This window comes from Cupressus sempervirens, chromosome 6, assembly GCF_028749045.1.
Source record: "Cupressus sempervirens isolate cs-2001-9-10 chromosome 6, ASM2874904v1, whole genome shotgun sequence".
In the NCBI taxonomy this organism is placed as follows: domain Eukaryota; kingdom Viridiplantae; phylum Streptophyta; class Pinopsida; order Cupressales; family Cupressaceae; genus Cupressus; species Cupressus sempervirens.
This window is the reverse complement of record NC_143123.1, coordinates 623,632,921-623,648,038: the sequence shown is the minus strand read 5'-3', so window position 1 is coordinate 623,648,038 and position 15,118 is coordinate 623,632,921. Positions and strand designations below refer to the sequence as shown.

General features: G+C 35.6%; 1 protein-coding gene across 2 annotated transcripts in view; it reads right to left on the bottom strand.

Moving 5' to 3' along the window:
• Positions 1-15,118, bottom strand: part of LOC149553773 (uncharacterized) — a 163,174-nt gene that overhangs the window by 49,776 nt on the left and 98,280 nt on the right. For both annotated transcript variants that reach the window (XM_089789130.1, XM_089789129.1), the window contains exons 10-13: positions 1,768-1,971; positions 1,425-1,629; positions 1,190-1,347; positions 943-1,067 (exon numbers count right to left, since the gene is read on the bottom strand). In XM_089789130.1, coding sequence (XP_089645256.1) covers positions 943-1,067; positions 1,190-1,347; positions 1,425-1,629; positions 1,768-1,971 — 692 coding nt within the window. The remainder of the gene's footprint in view (positions 1-942; positions 1,068-1,189; positions 1,348-1,424; positions 1,630-1,767; positions 1,972-15,118) is intronic.

The window sequence follows — 15,118 nt, the reverse complement described above, 5'->3', positions numbered from 1 at the left end:
ATAGATGTATAAGGAATAAGCATAAGAATTGTAAATGAAACTTTGGCATACTATGTGAAGTTTAAACTAATAAACCTTAAATCATGACAATGATTACATTGAGATTTGAACATTAACAACTGTGGGAAGAGTTTTCAAACTTTGGGAGCAAACCAAGAATAAGAATGAAACTTTCGCATACTAAGTGAAGTTTAAACTAAGGAGCATAAAAAACATGGCAATGATTGCATTAACAATAACAGTGGTAGGTGGAGATTTGGGGTCAAGGGGAAGTGCCCCTTGGGGAATATGTGGTAGAGTCCCCAACGGAGTCGGGGGTAATGCCCCTTGTGGCAGTTTGGGTCAATGGGCGAAGCCCCAGATGACAAAGACAAATAGTTTCAATATGAATGTCATGTTCATAAACTTATCACATTTTTAGAAGAAGATTGTTAACAATTGGAATTTCTAACTAGGGCCACGAGATATTTCTCAACATCCCCAAGGTGGCCAAGGGACATCCCCAACATCTTGGCAGCATCCCGGCGGCAGTGATTGTGTGGTTGGGCAACATTCCATTCAAGTCCATGTGTCCCCAAAACATAGGGATTTTGGAGGCTACACATGCGTGTGTAACAATGTGAAAAGGAAAACCCAAACTAAAAAAAAAAAATTGCTATGAATACTGATAGCTGATCTTTATTCCATATTACTCTATTCCCAAGGAGCCAAAAAGGAAGAGTAAATGAAGTATAATCTAGATTTTCAAAATCCTTCTAGTTTGGAAAAGGCTGAAAAATTCAATTGAAGAGACTTAAAATTAGACAAGAAACAAAACAATGTAACCTATGATCCTGCACAACATACATAACAGAGTCCCAGGAACCTGTAGAAGGAAAGATTTGTAATGCAAGAAGTGTAAAATCATTTAAACAAGCATATCTACAGTAACAAGGGATATACGTGATACGCCTATGCATGGCTTCATCAAGATCTAAAGGTCGATTAGTTGCCAGCATAATTATGCCTTCATATCGCTCCATCTCTGTCAAAAGTGTATTTAGCAATTTATCACCACCGCGTTCTCTCTGGAAGAAAATTTGTGTATAAGTTGCAAGAAAATGAATATAGTAAAGCTCAACAAGTTGCCACACATAACATGAATATGGTGAAATATACTGAATTATTTCATTGAGGTAGGAAATGCCACCTGTGCAAAAATAGCCTCACATTCATCAAAGAAAATAATGGCATCATTCATATCAGCATCTCGGAAGAGTCCACGCAGATCAGCAGAATGATCATCACGACTATTTCCTCCACAGACTGACTGAAGTGAATGAAAATCTACAAGAAGAACACGTTTTCCTGCGGATAGCCATAGAATGTCAGGGGCCACTCACATATTTTTATAACATAATTATAATTGTATGAATAACATGCACCTAGATGATGAGCAATAGCATTGACAGTCATTGTCTTTCCAGTTCCTGATGGCCCACAAAGAAGTATAACAAGTCCTGCTCCATAGGTCATAAAATCTTCAAGACCAGCGTTTTTTCTATATTGCCTAAATTTTGCAAAATTATCAGTTGTCCTCAGTATCGTTTGCTTCTGCTCATCAGGGAGAACAACACTTTCAATTGGTACCTACTCAATTCAATAATAAATATAATTAGGTACAAAATAATTCATTATACAAACAATAAATATATGAAAACAATAATTCAGATTCTATACATATAAATGGTGATTCAACACATTAAAAGAAAATCATCCAAATCATACCATTGGCTTATACAGATGACTTCCTTCAACAAGCTCATTCATTTCAGTATCAAGACCAACAATCCAATCCAGCATACGACGATCTAGTTCCACCTGTTGGTCCATCAAGTCCCCACCTCCACGTGCATATGCTACTACTCTCAATTTGATTAAGCCTCTTGCGACAAGTTTGCTTGACTTGTAGAAGTGTGTACGGGCCAAAACCTACAGAAAATCCAAAAATGTGACCACAAAACAAAATGTAAGTCGGAGTATTAAGAAAACATACTAAAAGAATTTTAAAACTAACAACCAGTTGGAAGGATGGCCTGAATTCATTCTCTATTACCTCGGCTAAAAACCAAAAACAGTAATTCCATCCAAAAGTCATGTTTCTTCAAATAAAGCTTTCAAACAGTCACTAAACTTATCCACAACAAATACTCACAATATATAGAAACATTGGCAACCAAAGAACAGCTCAAGTATTACTTTATTAAATATTTACATTGCACTCATCTTTGAAAAAGAAAAAAATCAAAGATGAACCATTGGTTGCCGCAAGGTGCCACATTTTATGCCATCTGTCATGTTATCGAAATTTATTTCATGTGGCTTCTCTCAGAAATTCCAGCAGCCTGAATTAGCGATTAGACAAGCTAAAACGATGAACATATAGAGACTATTTAATAATCTTACACGGTAGGGATGTAATTGTTTTTAATTTTCTGCAAATTGGACCGAACCAACCATCAGGTCAATGCTCTTCTACTAATAAGATTCAAGGGATCTATATAATCGTAACAGACCGAAATAGTTTTAGCACACAATAAAGAACTTGTTCCAGGCCTTCCAAATACTAGAGATGAGTATTTCTGCGACCCATAAACTGAGTTAAGATACTCCCAAACAGCACATCAACAATGGATATCATACTTGTCACTTCTCATAAAGAACTGAGTTATATTTTTTGCAGTGTTCTTTCATCCATAAATTTAATATACTTGATGTGCAGGTAGTTCAACTTCAACTAAGATGGGAAAATGTTCACAAATACAAAAGCTTTGCAAGGAAGTGACTAAACACTAAGGCTAACTAGGAAAAACCCCAATGTGAAGAGAAAATTCCAGCAAAAGAGAGTTAATTGCTCCTCGTATCCAATATCAAATGAGTCATGCACATTCGGCTGACCTTTAAACATGATCAAAGAAATTGCACGACCAACAATGAATTCTGTAGTTCACAAACCACACTCAACAATAGCACTCACCACCAAACCTGAAATTTACGAGGAAAACATGAGTGCCAGACCTTGCAACACATTCAAAAGTCTTCATTATAAACCTCCACACTCCTCTAGATCTTTGACATGATCAATTATATTGTTGCCACCCTTGCTCTTTTATTTTGAACTTTGGTTAAGATTTTCTGTTATTTATTTAACTGCCTTGAGTGGCCACCCTTTTATTTTTCTCATTACCTATATGGCATCAGCTATGGTCCTTCCTTTTATTAAAATTTGTATTTGAAAGGATGTGCGAATGTGTCTTGGCGTAACTGAGCATGTACGCGGGCGAGCCTTACCTATCTTGGTCACTCTCTTGCTGTATTATATACTCTCTCTCTCTCACCTGCTTGGGTGCCCAAATTTTTCCTGCAATTTGCACCACTGAATCCATTCTTGCTCAAGCTTATTTGTCTCTGTTTGAACCCAAGTAAGAGGGTGATAGATATCGGCAGTTGTGCTCTGTTTTGTTGAAGCTTGTGAAACAATTCAGTAACTCCTCCTGAACGTTTTTGGAAGTTTGGAAGAACAGGTGGGTACTCTATCTGTATTACTCAATCGTGCCAACTGAAACAGGTCATGATTTACGTTTACATACAGTCTTTATGCTTATGTTTGAAATCCATTTATGCTGTTTGCTTCACAGAGCCGACCCATATATTTGTTTGAAAATCCAGAATCGGTTGTGTTTAATTGGAAGCATTCCTTTGATTACCGAAATGCTTTGCCTGTAATAAGCCTTTAATTCGAAATTACTTATTGCTCTTTGTCATGAGTACTGACCCATACAAAGATGGGATACTACTCTATATGGTAAAATAACAATCAGAATGAAGCCTAATTTTTTCTTATGATGCCATAGGTCAGAACTGGCATGAAGGATGGAAAATGTATAAGAACTCATGAATCAGATATCATATAATGAATCTCCTTAGTAAAGAGTGTTGGAAAAATGGTCAGCGCTCCCCTCAGGATTTGTGGCAAGGGTTTAACCACTTCTTGTGTATTATAAGTTGGGTGGTTGTATCAACCATTGACAGATTGGTCTTTTGGTGCAACGGCAACCCCACTCCAACAAGTGGTATCAAAGCTTGGTCACATGTTTGAATCCTTAGACCCTCAGCTAACATTGAGGGGGAGATTGTTGGAAAAATGGTTAGCGCTCCCCTTGGGATTTGTGACAAGGGTTTAACCACCTCCTGTCTATTATAAGTTGAGTGGTTGTATCAGGCATTGACCAATTGGTCTTTTGGTGCAATGCCAACCCCACTCTAACAAAGAGGAACAGCATGGTCAAGATCCAAGGAGAAAGCGGGAATAAACCTCTAATGAAAGAAAATATAAAATCAGTAATAACAATTAAGTACAGTAGTTAAGTTAGCTCATGGAAATCCTTTGTATAAATTTTTGTTGTCAAGTCGAGCAATGGGTGATCGGGCATTTAAGTTGCCCATCCAAAATCCTTGGCCAAGGTAGTTAATGGCATGATCGCCACCATGATCACAAGAGATCGGAGTGCTAGCAATTGTGAGATAGGCTGATTGGTTAGTGTCCACAGCCTCATCAATTGACTAGTCAACACACCGGGATGCTCAATTGCTGGAGATTGTGAGGGCCCTTCTCATTAAAGATTGTGTGGGGATACTAAGGGTCTGCTGTTGGGAGGTTAAGCCCATGGGAATGCTTCTCCTCTCTTCCAAATGTCAAGGCTTGCACAACTCAAGGTCATCAATTGCATATTCTCTAGTAACCTTTTCATGTTTTCCACATTTAATTTGATAAATATGTTTCTTTCATGCATTTGAATTAATTCCTGAGTCAAGAAATTAGTTTAGAAATGCAAATGAAATGGTAGTTATTAACCGACTGTCATGTGAATCTAGTAGTTCAATGGTTGTTAGTTTCTAATTATCTGGAAATGTAAATTACAGTTATCTCGTATTTTTCCTTCATGTGAAAGAGTAGAACAACTGATTTAACTGTATCTCTTTTTATTTGGTTAAGATAGATGTCTCTTCCATAAAGTTAAATGGTTATTTAGACTTCAGATTTTTAGCATGTTACATATGGTATTAGAGTGCCAGGTTCAACTCTAAACCCTAGGCTCATCACACTTTTTAGACAACTCATAAAAATTGAAAATGTAGATTTGGATGTTAAAACAAGATGACACCTCGCAAGAAACCCCGACATCCCATATTTTTCTACTTGATTAAGAACATGCCAAAACATGACTATTCCTATTGTTTCATACCCAAGGATAATGAAAACTTAGTGTAAGTATTGTGGCGAATCAAGAAAGAGAGAGTCAAGTGGACTCTAGCCAAAAAGGTGATAATGAGAAACAAACTTATTGAGGCATGGAACCCCAGGCAAACTAATCCTCTTATAATTTATCATAAACCATGTAGGGGGTCGGACAAGCCCAAAGATGTAAATGGACAGAATACCCAGGAATAGAGTGTCCAGTTTATTATTATTTTTGATGTCCTCGGGAGAGGATTTTTTGTAGATAATGTTGTTGCAATTGCAACAATCAAACTTAGTTAAAGCAATAAAATCTGCAATTGGCATTTTATTTTTCTCTTTTGTTGTATATAATCTTTTAAAGCGATTGTAAACTTATTGTAAACAAATACGAGCAAGATATTGATTTTAGAAACAATTGTACATAACAAGAAAAAAAAATAACCTTAAAACATGGTCAGCAATGGAAACACTATAGAGAACAAGGTAACCAGCAGGGCCAACCCCCAGAACTCCTTGGATCTGTTAATCCAGATTTTGTAAGATATGCAAAGAAAACTAGAAAAATATGGAAAAGAGAATAAATGAAATGGCAGCACAGATTGGGTGAGGTCATGAGGAGACTCACACCTTTCTTTCTCCAAGAACAGAACCTGGAAACTCTAGCTTCAGCAATAAAGAAAAACAAGCTTCAATAACACCCTATGAAAAACAGAACAAGCAGAAAATAGTTAGTGATCTATCTAATGATATTAAGAAGATTAAACCTCCTAGGTTCTTAGGCTCCGAGTCTAGAGAAGATGTCGAGGCATGGCTAACTGAGATGGACCAATACTTTGAAATCAAGAGTTTTTCTGATACATCTAAAGCAGTATGGGGGATATACCATCTCTCTAAAGAAGCAACTACTTGGTGGGGAAACACCAAAATTAAGCTTAACATTAAAACCATTGAGATCAAATGGGAAAGGATTGTTTCCATTTTCAAAAACCAATGGCTTCCCCAAACCTCTTATGATCAAAAACTATTAGATTTCTAGAATCTCAAGCAGGGAGATTTGACTATGCATAGTAACTAGGAAAAGTTCACCTGTTTACTAAAATGCGTTCCCCCTTACTAGCAAGATAAAAATTTGAAAGTAGGGAAGTTAATTATGAGCTTAAACAATAGGATTGGGGGAGTTGTAGATGTCCTCGCTCCACGAACTATGGAGGAAGCTTGAGAGAGAGCCAGTCGTCAAGAGCACAAAATTAAAAGGAATGACTCCATCTGAGATAACAAGAGGAAGATCTATTGGAATGTTGATAATTCAGCTTCGGGAACCCATAAAAAGAAATTTAAGAATTTCAAGCCCAACAAAACATAATTCAAGGGAAATAATGGAAAGGAGGTTAAAGGTAACCCTAGTAACAACGACAGCAATAAAGGAAATAAAAAGAAGGGGCCACCCAAAGGATGTTTGCATGCGGTGAGGACCACTATGCCAATCAATGTCCCAGCAAGTTTAACACCAACCAGCAATCACGACCCCCACTGCCTCCTCAACAGGCTATGTATCAGCAGAGGATCCATGCAACCTTAGACAATCGACAATTTGAACATCAATTGGGCCCTATAGAAACTCCAAGTAAGATTTATGGTAATCCCATCTCTATATTAATCGACACGAGAAACATAATTTTTTTTCCCCACAATTGTTGAGTAGGTTTCCTAAGAGAACTGGATTTATGGCAAAAATTTGGACTGTTGAATATGCAAACAGGACAAAGGCTAGGGTAGAGCAGTGTCTGTAGATCTATATGTAGCAACTTTAGGGTCCTATGATATCATCATGGGAATGAATTGGCTCAGTGAGTACAAGGCTAAAGTACACTGTCTTAGCAAGATAGTGGAACGTTTAGATGATCAAGGAAAACTTGTAAGCATTCAAGGGATATTGCATGAGGTAAAACCTCGCCAAACCTCATGTTACATCCCAAATTTTGACCTAATTTTAAATTTGTTCATAGCCCTTACATTGAACAGATTTTTCTTTCATAATCATGTGAAGTAGGTAGTTATTTATATCCGTTGTATTAACTGTTTAATGAAGATGGTCGTTATCCATTATTTGTCATGTGTTGTTTAGCAGTTGCTTGATTTTGGAATTATGGTTAATAATTAAATTCTTTTAAATATTAATATGAAAATTATTATAGAACTTGTTATTATCGTGGAAATGTTCCACGAGTGATTGCAGGAGAAGATGAAGGGGGGAAGCATTGCTAAACAGGATCAACGGAATTGGGATATTAGCTTAATCCAATCATTAGGATGACAGGTATGACCTTAAATTGCCTTCATAAGGACCTAGCGACTTGAACTTTAGGATACAACTGAAGGACCCGCATGAGCTATTAAGTAAACATTTTAAAACATAAAATAATTTAATTAAAATATAATACGTATCTCAAAGGATTTTGATTGACCTTTCCATCACATAATTATAACAAATACCTATGTACATGCACAATAGATATAAGAATAAAATGACCATAATATTATTATTTCTTTTATAATAGTATGATGTCACCCCATAATTATATCTACGTGCATGTAGATAGATATAAATCATAATTATTTTCAATTTATAACTTTTAAATCTTTTTCCATCTTTATTCATTCTTTTTGCTAGAAAATCAAATGATACTTGGCATTTTTAGTTGGCGTCCAAGAACCAAGACTCTTCTTCTTATTTTTTGGCTTTTTGGAAGCTCAAGACTCATTTAACCTTTATTTATCATGAGGTCGAGAGAGATGGGGATCTACAATTCACTCTTTCCAACTTCTTTCTCATCTCCGACTTCCTTTCTACCACCCGATATATCTACAATACCATCTGAAACCTTCGCATTTTTAACGTTGCCAATCTCTATTATGTTTGTTACTATTCTTCTTTGCTGAAGACATGATTATAAATCACATTGTGAATGCGCCTGGAGATCATTCAGAGGAAGAACTGAATCATTAGCGTGTGGCAGGGCTCCAAACATTTCCAGAATTATATCAGGTTATGTGGTCCATCAATCTCCAGTAATGTTACGAATTTTATTATCAGTTACTACTGTATACCGAATTCCATGGCAGTAGGCAGCAGTTGTATATTCATCATGCTTAAGTATCATCAATTAGACCCTCTTAAGGAGTTGTTTATCAAAAATAATAGTAAAGTATCCATGACATGGAATCGTAATTTATTTATGCCATTGATAGTCAAAACCAAATGATATTTTCTGCAAGTCTTAAAGAACATATTCTTTCAAATCACAGATTGTGAAAAGATGGAAACATATAATATTCATGAATTCAGTTGAGAATCAATAGACAGAGCCGATTGCTCCGAGATTCCGAGCACCTAGGACTCACCAGCTATATAGCCATGGAAAAGGTGAAGAGGTGAGACGGAATCTACAATGGCATGGAATTAAAGTCAGATATGATACAATAAATCTAAATAATTTTATTTAATAGCTCATGCTTGTCCATATTGTTGTTCCCCTGTTGTCAAGTCGAGCGGTGGTGATTGGGTCAATGAACCCATCAGAAAACCTTGGCCAAGGTCGTTTAAAGGCATGTTTTCCATCTATGATCACTTGATGTCAGTGGAGCCAGTTATTTAGACATGTCCGTTCATAACTGTACGGACTTTCTAAACACCGAAATGCTCAGGTGGCTGAACTAAAAGTATCCCAAGCCCAATCCCAGGGTAGGGAGGGTCTTTCTAATTCAATAGATTGTATAGGGATAAGTATGGTCCGAGGTTGGGAAGTCAAGCCTAAGTCAATGCTTCTCCTCTTATCGAAAGCCGAGGCTTGCACAACCAATTAAAGACTTACCGGATATTACTTGTATGTTCTTCTTCTTTTCATGTTAAGCATTTACTTTATTTGTATGTAGAGAAAGATAGTTAATCGTTATTCCAGTTATTACAGATGATCATTGATACAGTTATTTTAGTTAATCGTTATTATAGTTATTACAATTGATCATTGATACAGTTATTTCAGTTAATTGTTATTTTAGTTATTTCAGTTGATCATTGATATAGTTATCTCAGTTGAACATGGTTATTTAAGTTAATCGTTGTTACTTAAAAGTAGTTAATGTCCCATGAAAAGGAATTCAATGATTTGTTCAATAATTTGTTGAGAAAAACTCTTTATAGATCGTCTTTATTTTGATATAAAAAACCATTTGTTACATATGGTATCAGAGCGCTAGGTTGAATTCCTGAACCTTATGAATAGTATATTCCAAGTTTGGACAAATTCCTGTTAGTATTTATTGATGACATTCTCATCTACTCCCGAAATGAGGACGAACACCAAAAACGTCTAGAGATAGTCCTTCAAAGACTACGAGAACATAGGTTGTATGGAAAACTATCCAAGTGCTCTTTTTACCGAAAGGAAATTCAGTATCTAGGGCACATTATATCAGCTCGAGGAATAATTGTAGATCTCGCCAAGAAAGCAATCAGAGATTGGCCAATAGCTAAGAATGTGTCAGAAGTTAGGAGCTTTATGGGCTTAGCCGGATTTTACAAGAAGGTTGTCAAAGACTTCTCCAAAATCGCATATCCCATCACCTCACAATAGAGGAAAGGAAAGAAGTTTACTTGGACTGAAAAATGCCAGACAACCTTCAAATACCTAAAGGAGAAATTAGCTATTGCCCCAATGCTCAGAGTACCTAATCTAGAAGGTCAATCTGTAGTTATAATGGATCCATCAAGGGAAGTGCTAGGAGGGGTATTTATGCAAGAAGACCAAATTATTGTCTATGAGTTGTTGATGTCAGTTTTTGTACCACTACATAACATATAGCGATTGAATACTTGATAGGGAATATCAAATACTCAATCCCTCTCTTGAAAAGTTAATACTCATAAGGATATGAGAATAACTCCAATGTTCCTTACACCTATGGATACTAACTCAGCATATCGATGTGATTTGTTGGTAATCACATAGGCGAGCTTACGTTATTCATTCGAAGATAACTTGGTGGTACTTTGCTTGCTTGACTTGTTCTTTTCTCCTTGATCACTTTCACTTTCAACTACTCCTACCACTAAATGCTTATTGCTCTACTACTACTCCTATGGATCGAGAAATTAGGAAATGGACGGGGATCTAACCAAATGAAAGCTTGCCAGCGGCGCTACCTCCATTGGTGCAATGATTCTAAGGGATACTCTTAGGATTTTCAAACTGACACCTATCTTCCAACCCAACTTGAAGTAAAAGCGGAAAGATGATATGCAAGTAGAACTTAGAAGCAATTGGACTAGATTACCACACAAGGCTTCCTAACAAGCCGCTAGGATGCTAGTGGCCTAGTATATAGGTCCCTATTAAACATTCACTAGCATCACCATACAATTAGCCATCTCCTTCTACTCTAACAACATGAAATGAAATCCTACTTTAATTTGAGAGATGAGAAGAACCATGCAATACACCAAAATGATCATGTATATCCACCATGCAAGCCACAACAATGAATAGAGAACAATTTTGATAGTATTTTGGCAACAATTCTCCAACATAACTCCCTCACAAATGAGAGCAAAATGGCCTCATATAGAGGCTCCAAATTACACTGAATGGCCAAGATTGAGAGGCAAAATCAAGGGCCAAGATTATATCTTACAAACCCTAATTAGGGTTACCATTATTCAACCAATTACATGAGGGCACCAACTTTGTGGGCCAATGAGAAAATTACCTAAGTTGCCAGTACGGGTACGGATACAGGTACGGGGACGTTGATACGATACGCTAGTACGACAATTTTTTGGGGGCAGTTTGGGTACGTTTGGGTACGACCCTAAAGAAAAACATAAAAATTGTAACTATATAAATATTTGTAGGCTTAAAAGTAAAAACAAGATTAAAATTCAGAATACCACAGATTATACATGGTAAACAAACTCAAAACTGCCATTAATATTAAAAATTCAAAATATCTCAAAACATGAATTTTATGATAGATTATTCAAAATTTCAATGCATTCATTGGTTCAACATTAAAATAGCCCACTTAATAATTACTAAGTACGTATCAATGATATAGGCATCATATAAGATCATCAACATCAAAATAGAACTGATCATACATGCTAAACAAACTCAATACTGCCATTAATCCTAAAAATTCAAAATATGTCATAACATGAGTTTTATGACAACTCATTCAACTCATTGTTCATTGGTTCAACATTAAAAGAACACACTTAATAATTACTAATTATGTTTCAATGATATATGATGCTGCATCATATAAGATCATCAACATCAACATCAACATCATCAATGACAATGACATTAGATGATGCAAGTAGATTAGAATCAGATGCAACCCCACTACTATTTGCACTAGGAGGATGGTGGCTACCCGACTGCACATCCAGTAAAGATTGTGCACTAGCTGAAAAATCCAAATCAGTTCGCTCTGGATCTACATCCCAAAATTTTATGCCCCCTTCCTTGTACTCATTTTCACTGAGTAAGAAGGCGCAAGTTGGAATGCACATAAACCAGCTCTTTTGCCTTACTTGCAGCCAATCGATTGCGTTTCATTGAGTGAATAAAGGAGCATGTACTCCAATTTCGCTCAGATGAGGAGGAACTAGCAACCTATTGAGACAAAGTGAGGGGCATAAAAAATGTCATTCAAATTTTAAAGTTAAGAATATTTGTTATTTTTACAAATTGTAAATAATATAAAGTTAGAGAGTGCAATAGAAATGAAAAAACTTACTTGTGATAAAAGTTTGATTGCAAGAGTTTGGAGGTGCGGTGATGTATGACCATTAAGGTACCACCAAGCATGAGCATCCTTTTTATACTTGTCACAGAGAGCAGAAGCACTTTGACCATTGGAAGCTACAAAATCAGCAAACTCACTTGTAACTATATTCTCCATTTCATGATTAGGGAAGAGTTTTGCAAGTGCTTTCCTACACCCTTCACTTACTTTTGCATCTCTATATGGTGGTACCCTTGATGGCATAGCAAGAATTTCATCACTATAAAATTTGGGAGTCAATGCAAATGCAAGAAGATGGAGTGGGGTGGTCATTTTATTCCACCGCTCAACACAAATTGTTTGCACCTCTTTGAAGAATGTATCTTCAGGATCTTGCTCCTTTTCATTGATGACATGCTTCATTTTCTCAAGCATTGAATCAATTCCATCATATACCTCTCCCAAACATGGATGATCCGTGTCGGTATAACGGATCATACTCATGATAGGCTCAGTGAAACTAAGAAGATATTCCACTCGTTCCCACCAAGTGTCATCCAATATCATTCGTTTTACATTTGTAGCCCTTTCAGTGTTGGATTGCCTCCATAGTGACCAGCTTTGACTAATAACCATACTAGCAAGTGGCTCTCGCACCTTCACAAGTCTCCTCAACACAATTGTGTTGGATGCAAATTGAGTCTTAGCAACCTATTAAAAAATAAAAAAATAAAACTTGAATTACAAACTAAAGATGTGCTAAGTTTAAAAATTGAATTCATAATTATTAAAGTGAAATACAAAATCCAAAAGTTAAGAAGTAAACTTAAAAGTATTTCAATTACCTTTAGCAACTCCAACTGCAAAAAAGATCTAAAAATGGCTTGTGACATGTGATGGTTTGTGATGAACATTTGGATCTCTTCAGCTTCTGCATAGATATCTTTGATCCAATTTATTTTCCTACCCAACTTTTGTAGCATAAGATTGAGAGAGTGCACTGCACAAGAGGTCCAAAATATATGCTCAAACTGTGTCTCAATCAACATGCGTGCAGCTTTACAATTCTTTGCATTGTCTGTTATTACTTGGACAACGTTTTGAGGGCCCACATCCTGAATGCATTGTATAAGGACGTTAGCAATAAATTGTCCATCCTTCACCTGCCCTTCACAATCCACAGCTTTAAGAAACATTGCCCCTTTGGGGCACACTACAATCACATTGATTAATGGACGATTTTTGGCATCCTTCCACCCATCAAAAATAATTGACACCCCTGTTTGTTTCCATGAATTCCTAATTGGAGCCAATGTAGTGTCTATGCTTTTTACCTCCCTTGCTAGTAAGGTGCTACACACCTTCTCATATCCTGGCCCCATGTACCCTTTTGGAGCCTCATTTACTTTTCTCAACATATCTTGCCAATATGGTGATCTCACAACATTAAATGACAAACAATTTGCATATAAACATCTTGCAACACTTTGATCTGCAATCTCCCTAGCATCATTCTTAAACGCACTCTCTAATGGCCCCTTGCTTCTCTTCACATTAATAGGTTCTTCAGTTCTACCTAGAAATGGGTGGCTCTCTACTACAACATCAGGAAAGTCATTATGAGATGGAGGAGGCTTACTTGATCTCTTCCCTTTGTTTAAAGGATGCTTTGTGCCACAAGAAACTCTTGCATCTACTTCCTCTTGCTCTCTAATATAGCCTGCTATTTGTTGAGGCGGTAATCCATTGCCATCCTCTCCTGGACATGCTTTGATACCTTGTTGGAGAATTGCACAAAGATGGGCTTTCACACGACTATATGAACTTTTGTACCTCACATTACAAAAATTGCATATCCAAATGAACGTTCCACCCCCTTTAACTTGTTCTATCATTTGGACATATTTCCACAAAGGTGAACTTGGATCGGTCTTGAAGGTGGGAGACTGAGAGCTAACATTAGTTGTCATTATCCTGTTAACAACAAACTAAAATCCAATTATTAAATAATAAAGAGGAAAAAATTGATCAACTATAAAAATAATGAATTAATATAATTATAATAATAAATTTATAAGTTATATTTTAATAACAATTTTATATTATTATTTATTTAATACTCAAAACTTCTATTATTGATTATTTAATATTTCTATTATTTAATTAATACATTAATATACACAATATTAATTTAAATTACATTTGTTAAGTTTTTAACTCAATATTAGAATTAATTTATTTTCCTATTACTATATATTATAAATTTGATATTGTTAAATTATAATATATGAATATCAATTTATTTCGCAACATTTTTATTTATTTTATTAAATTTTAATTTGATTAACTTAAATTTTCCTATATGAAGACAAGAATTTTAAAATACATTTATACCTCTTACCAACCATAAAACTATTAACTATACAATAAATATTAAATAAAAGTTTGAACTTTGTACACTTTTAAATTAAAAATAAAAATAAATATTAAATATAGAGTAAATATTTAATAAAAGTTTTAAATTTGTACACTTCAAAATTAAAAAACAAAAATAAAATAAATCTATTTCATATGCCATTTGATAAAAAATTATACAACTTTAAATAAAATAAATCTATTTTATATATTTGATAAAAAACTATACAACTTTAATGTAAACATTGAATAATCTAAATTTTTAATTACTAAGTGACATTACAAAAACTTTATTGTAATCTGCGGGAGGGAAAAGTAATTATTCAGGAGGAAGAAATGTTCCCGCACGGAGGAAGAAATGTTCTGCACGGCTGCTGTGTCCCGCGTCTGCTCTCTGCTGTCACTTGCGAGTCGATCTGCGATTCAGACTGCAATGAAAGCCCCTGCAAAAACCGAAACCAACTTGCAATGTTGTGTCTCTAACATGTATCCATCCATATTGTATTTATTCTTAGAGGTTTCCATTTTTTTACAGCTAACAAAACGGGAAAAACATTCCCAGAATCAGGCAATCGAAAGAAACTTTCAGAAAATGTTGCTTTTCACTTAAATTCGTTTTAGAAATTTCCCATT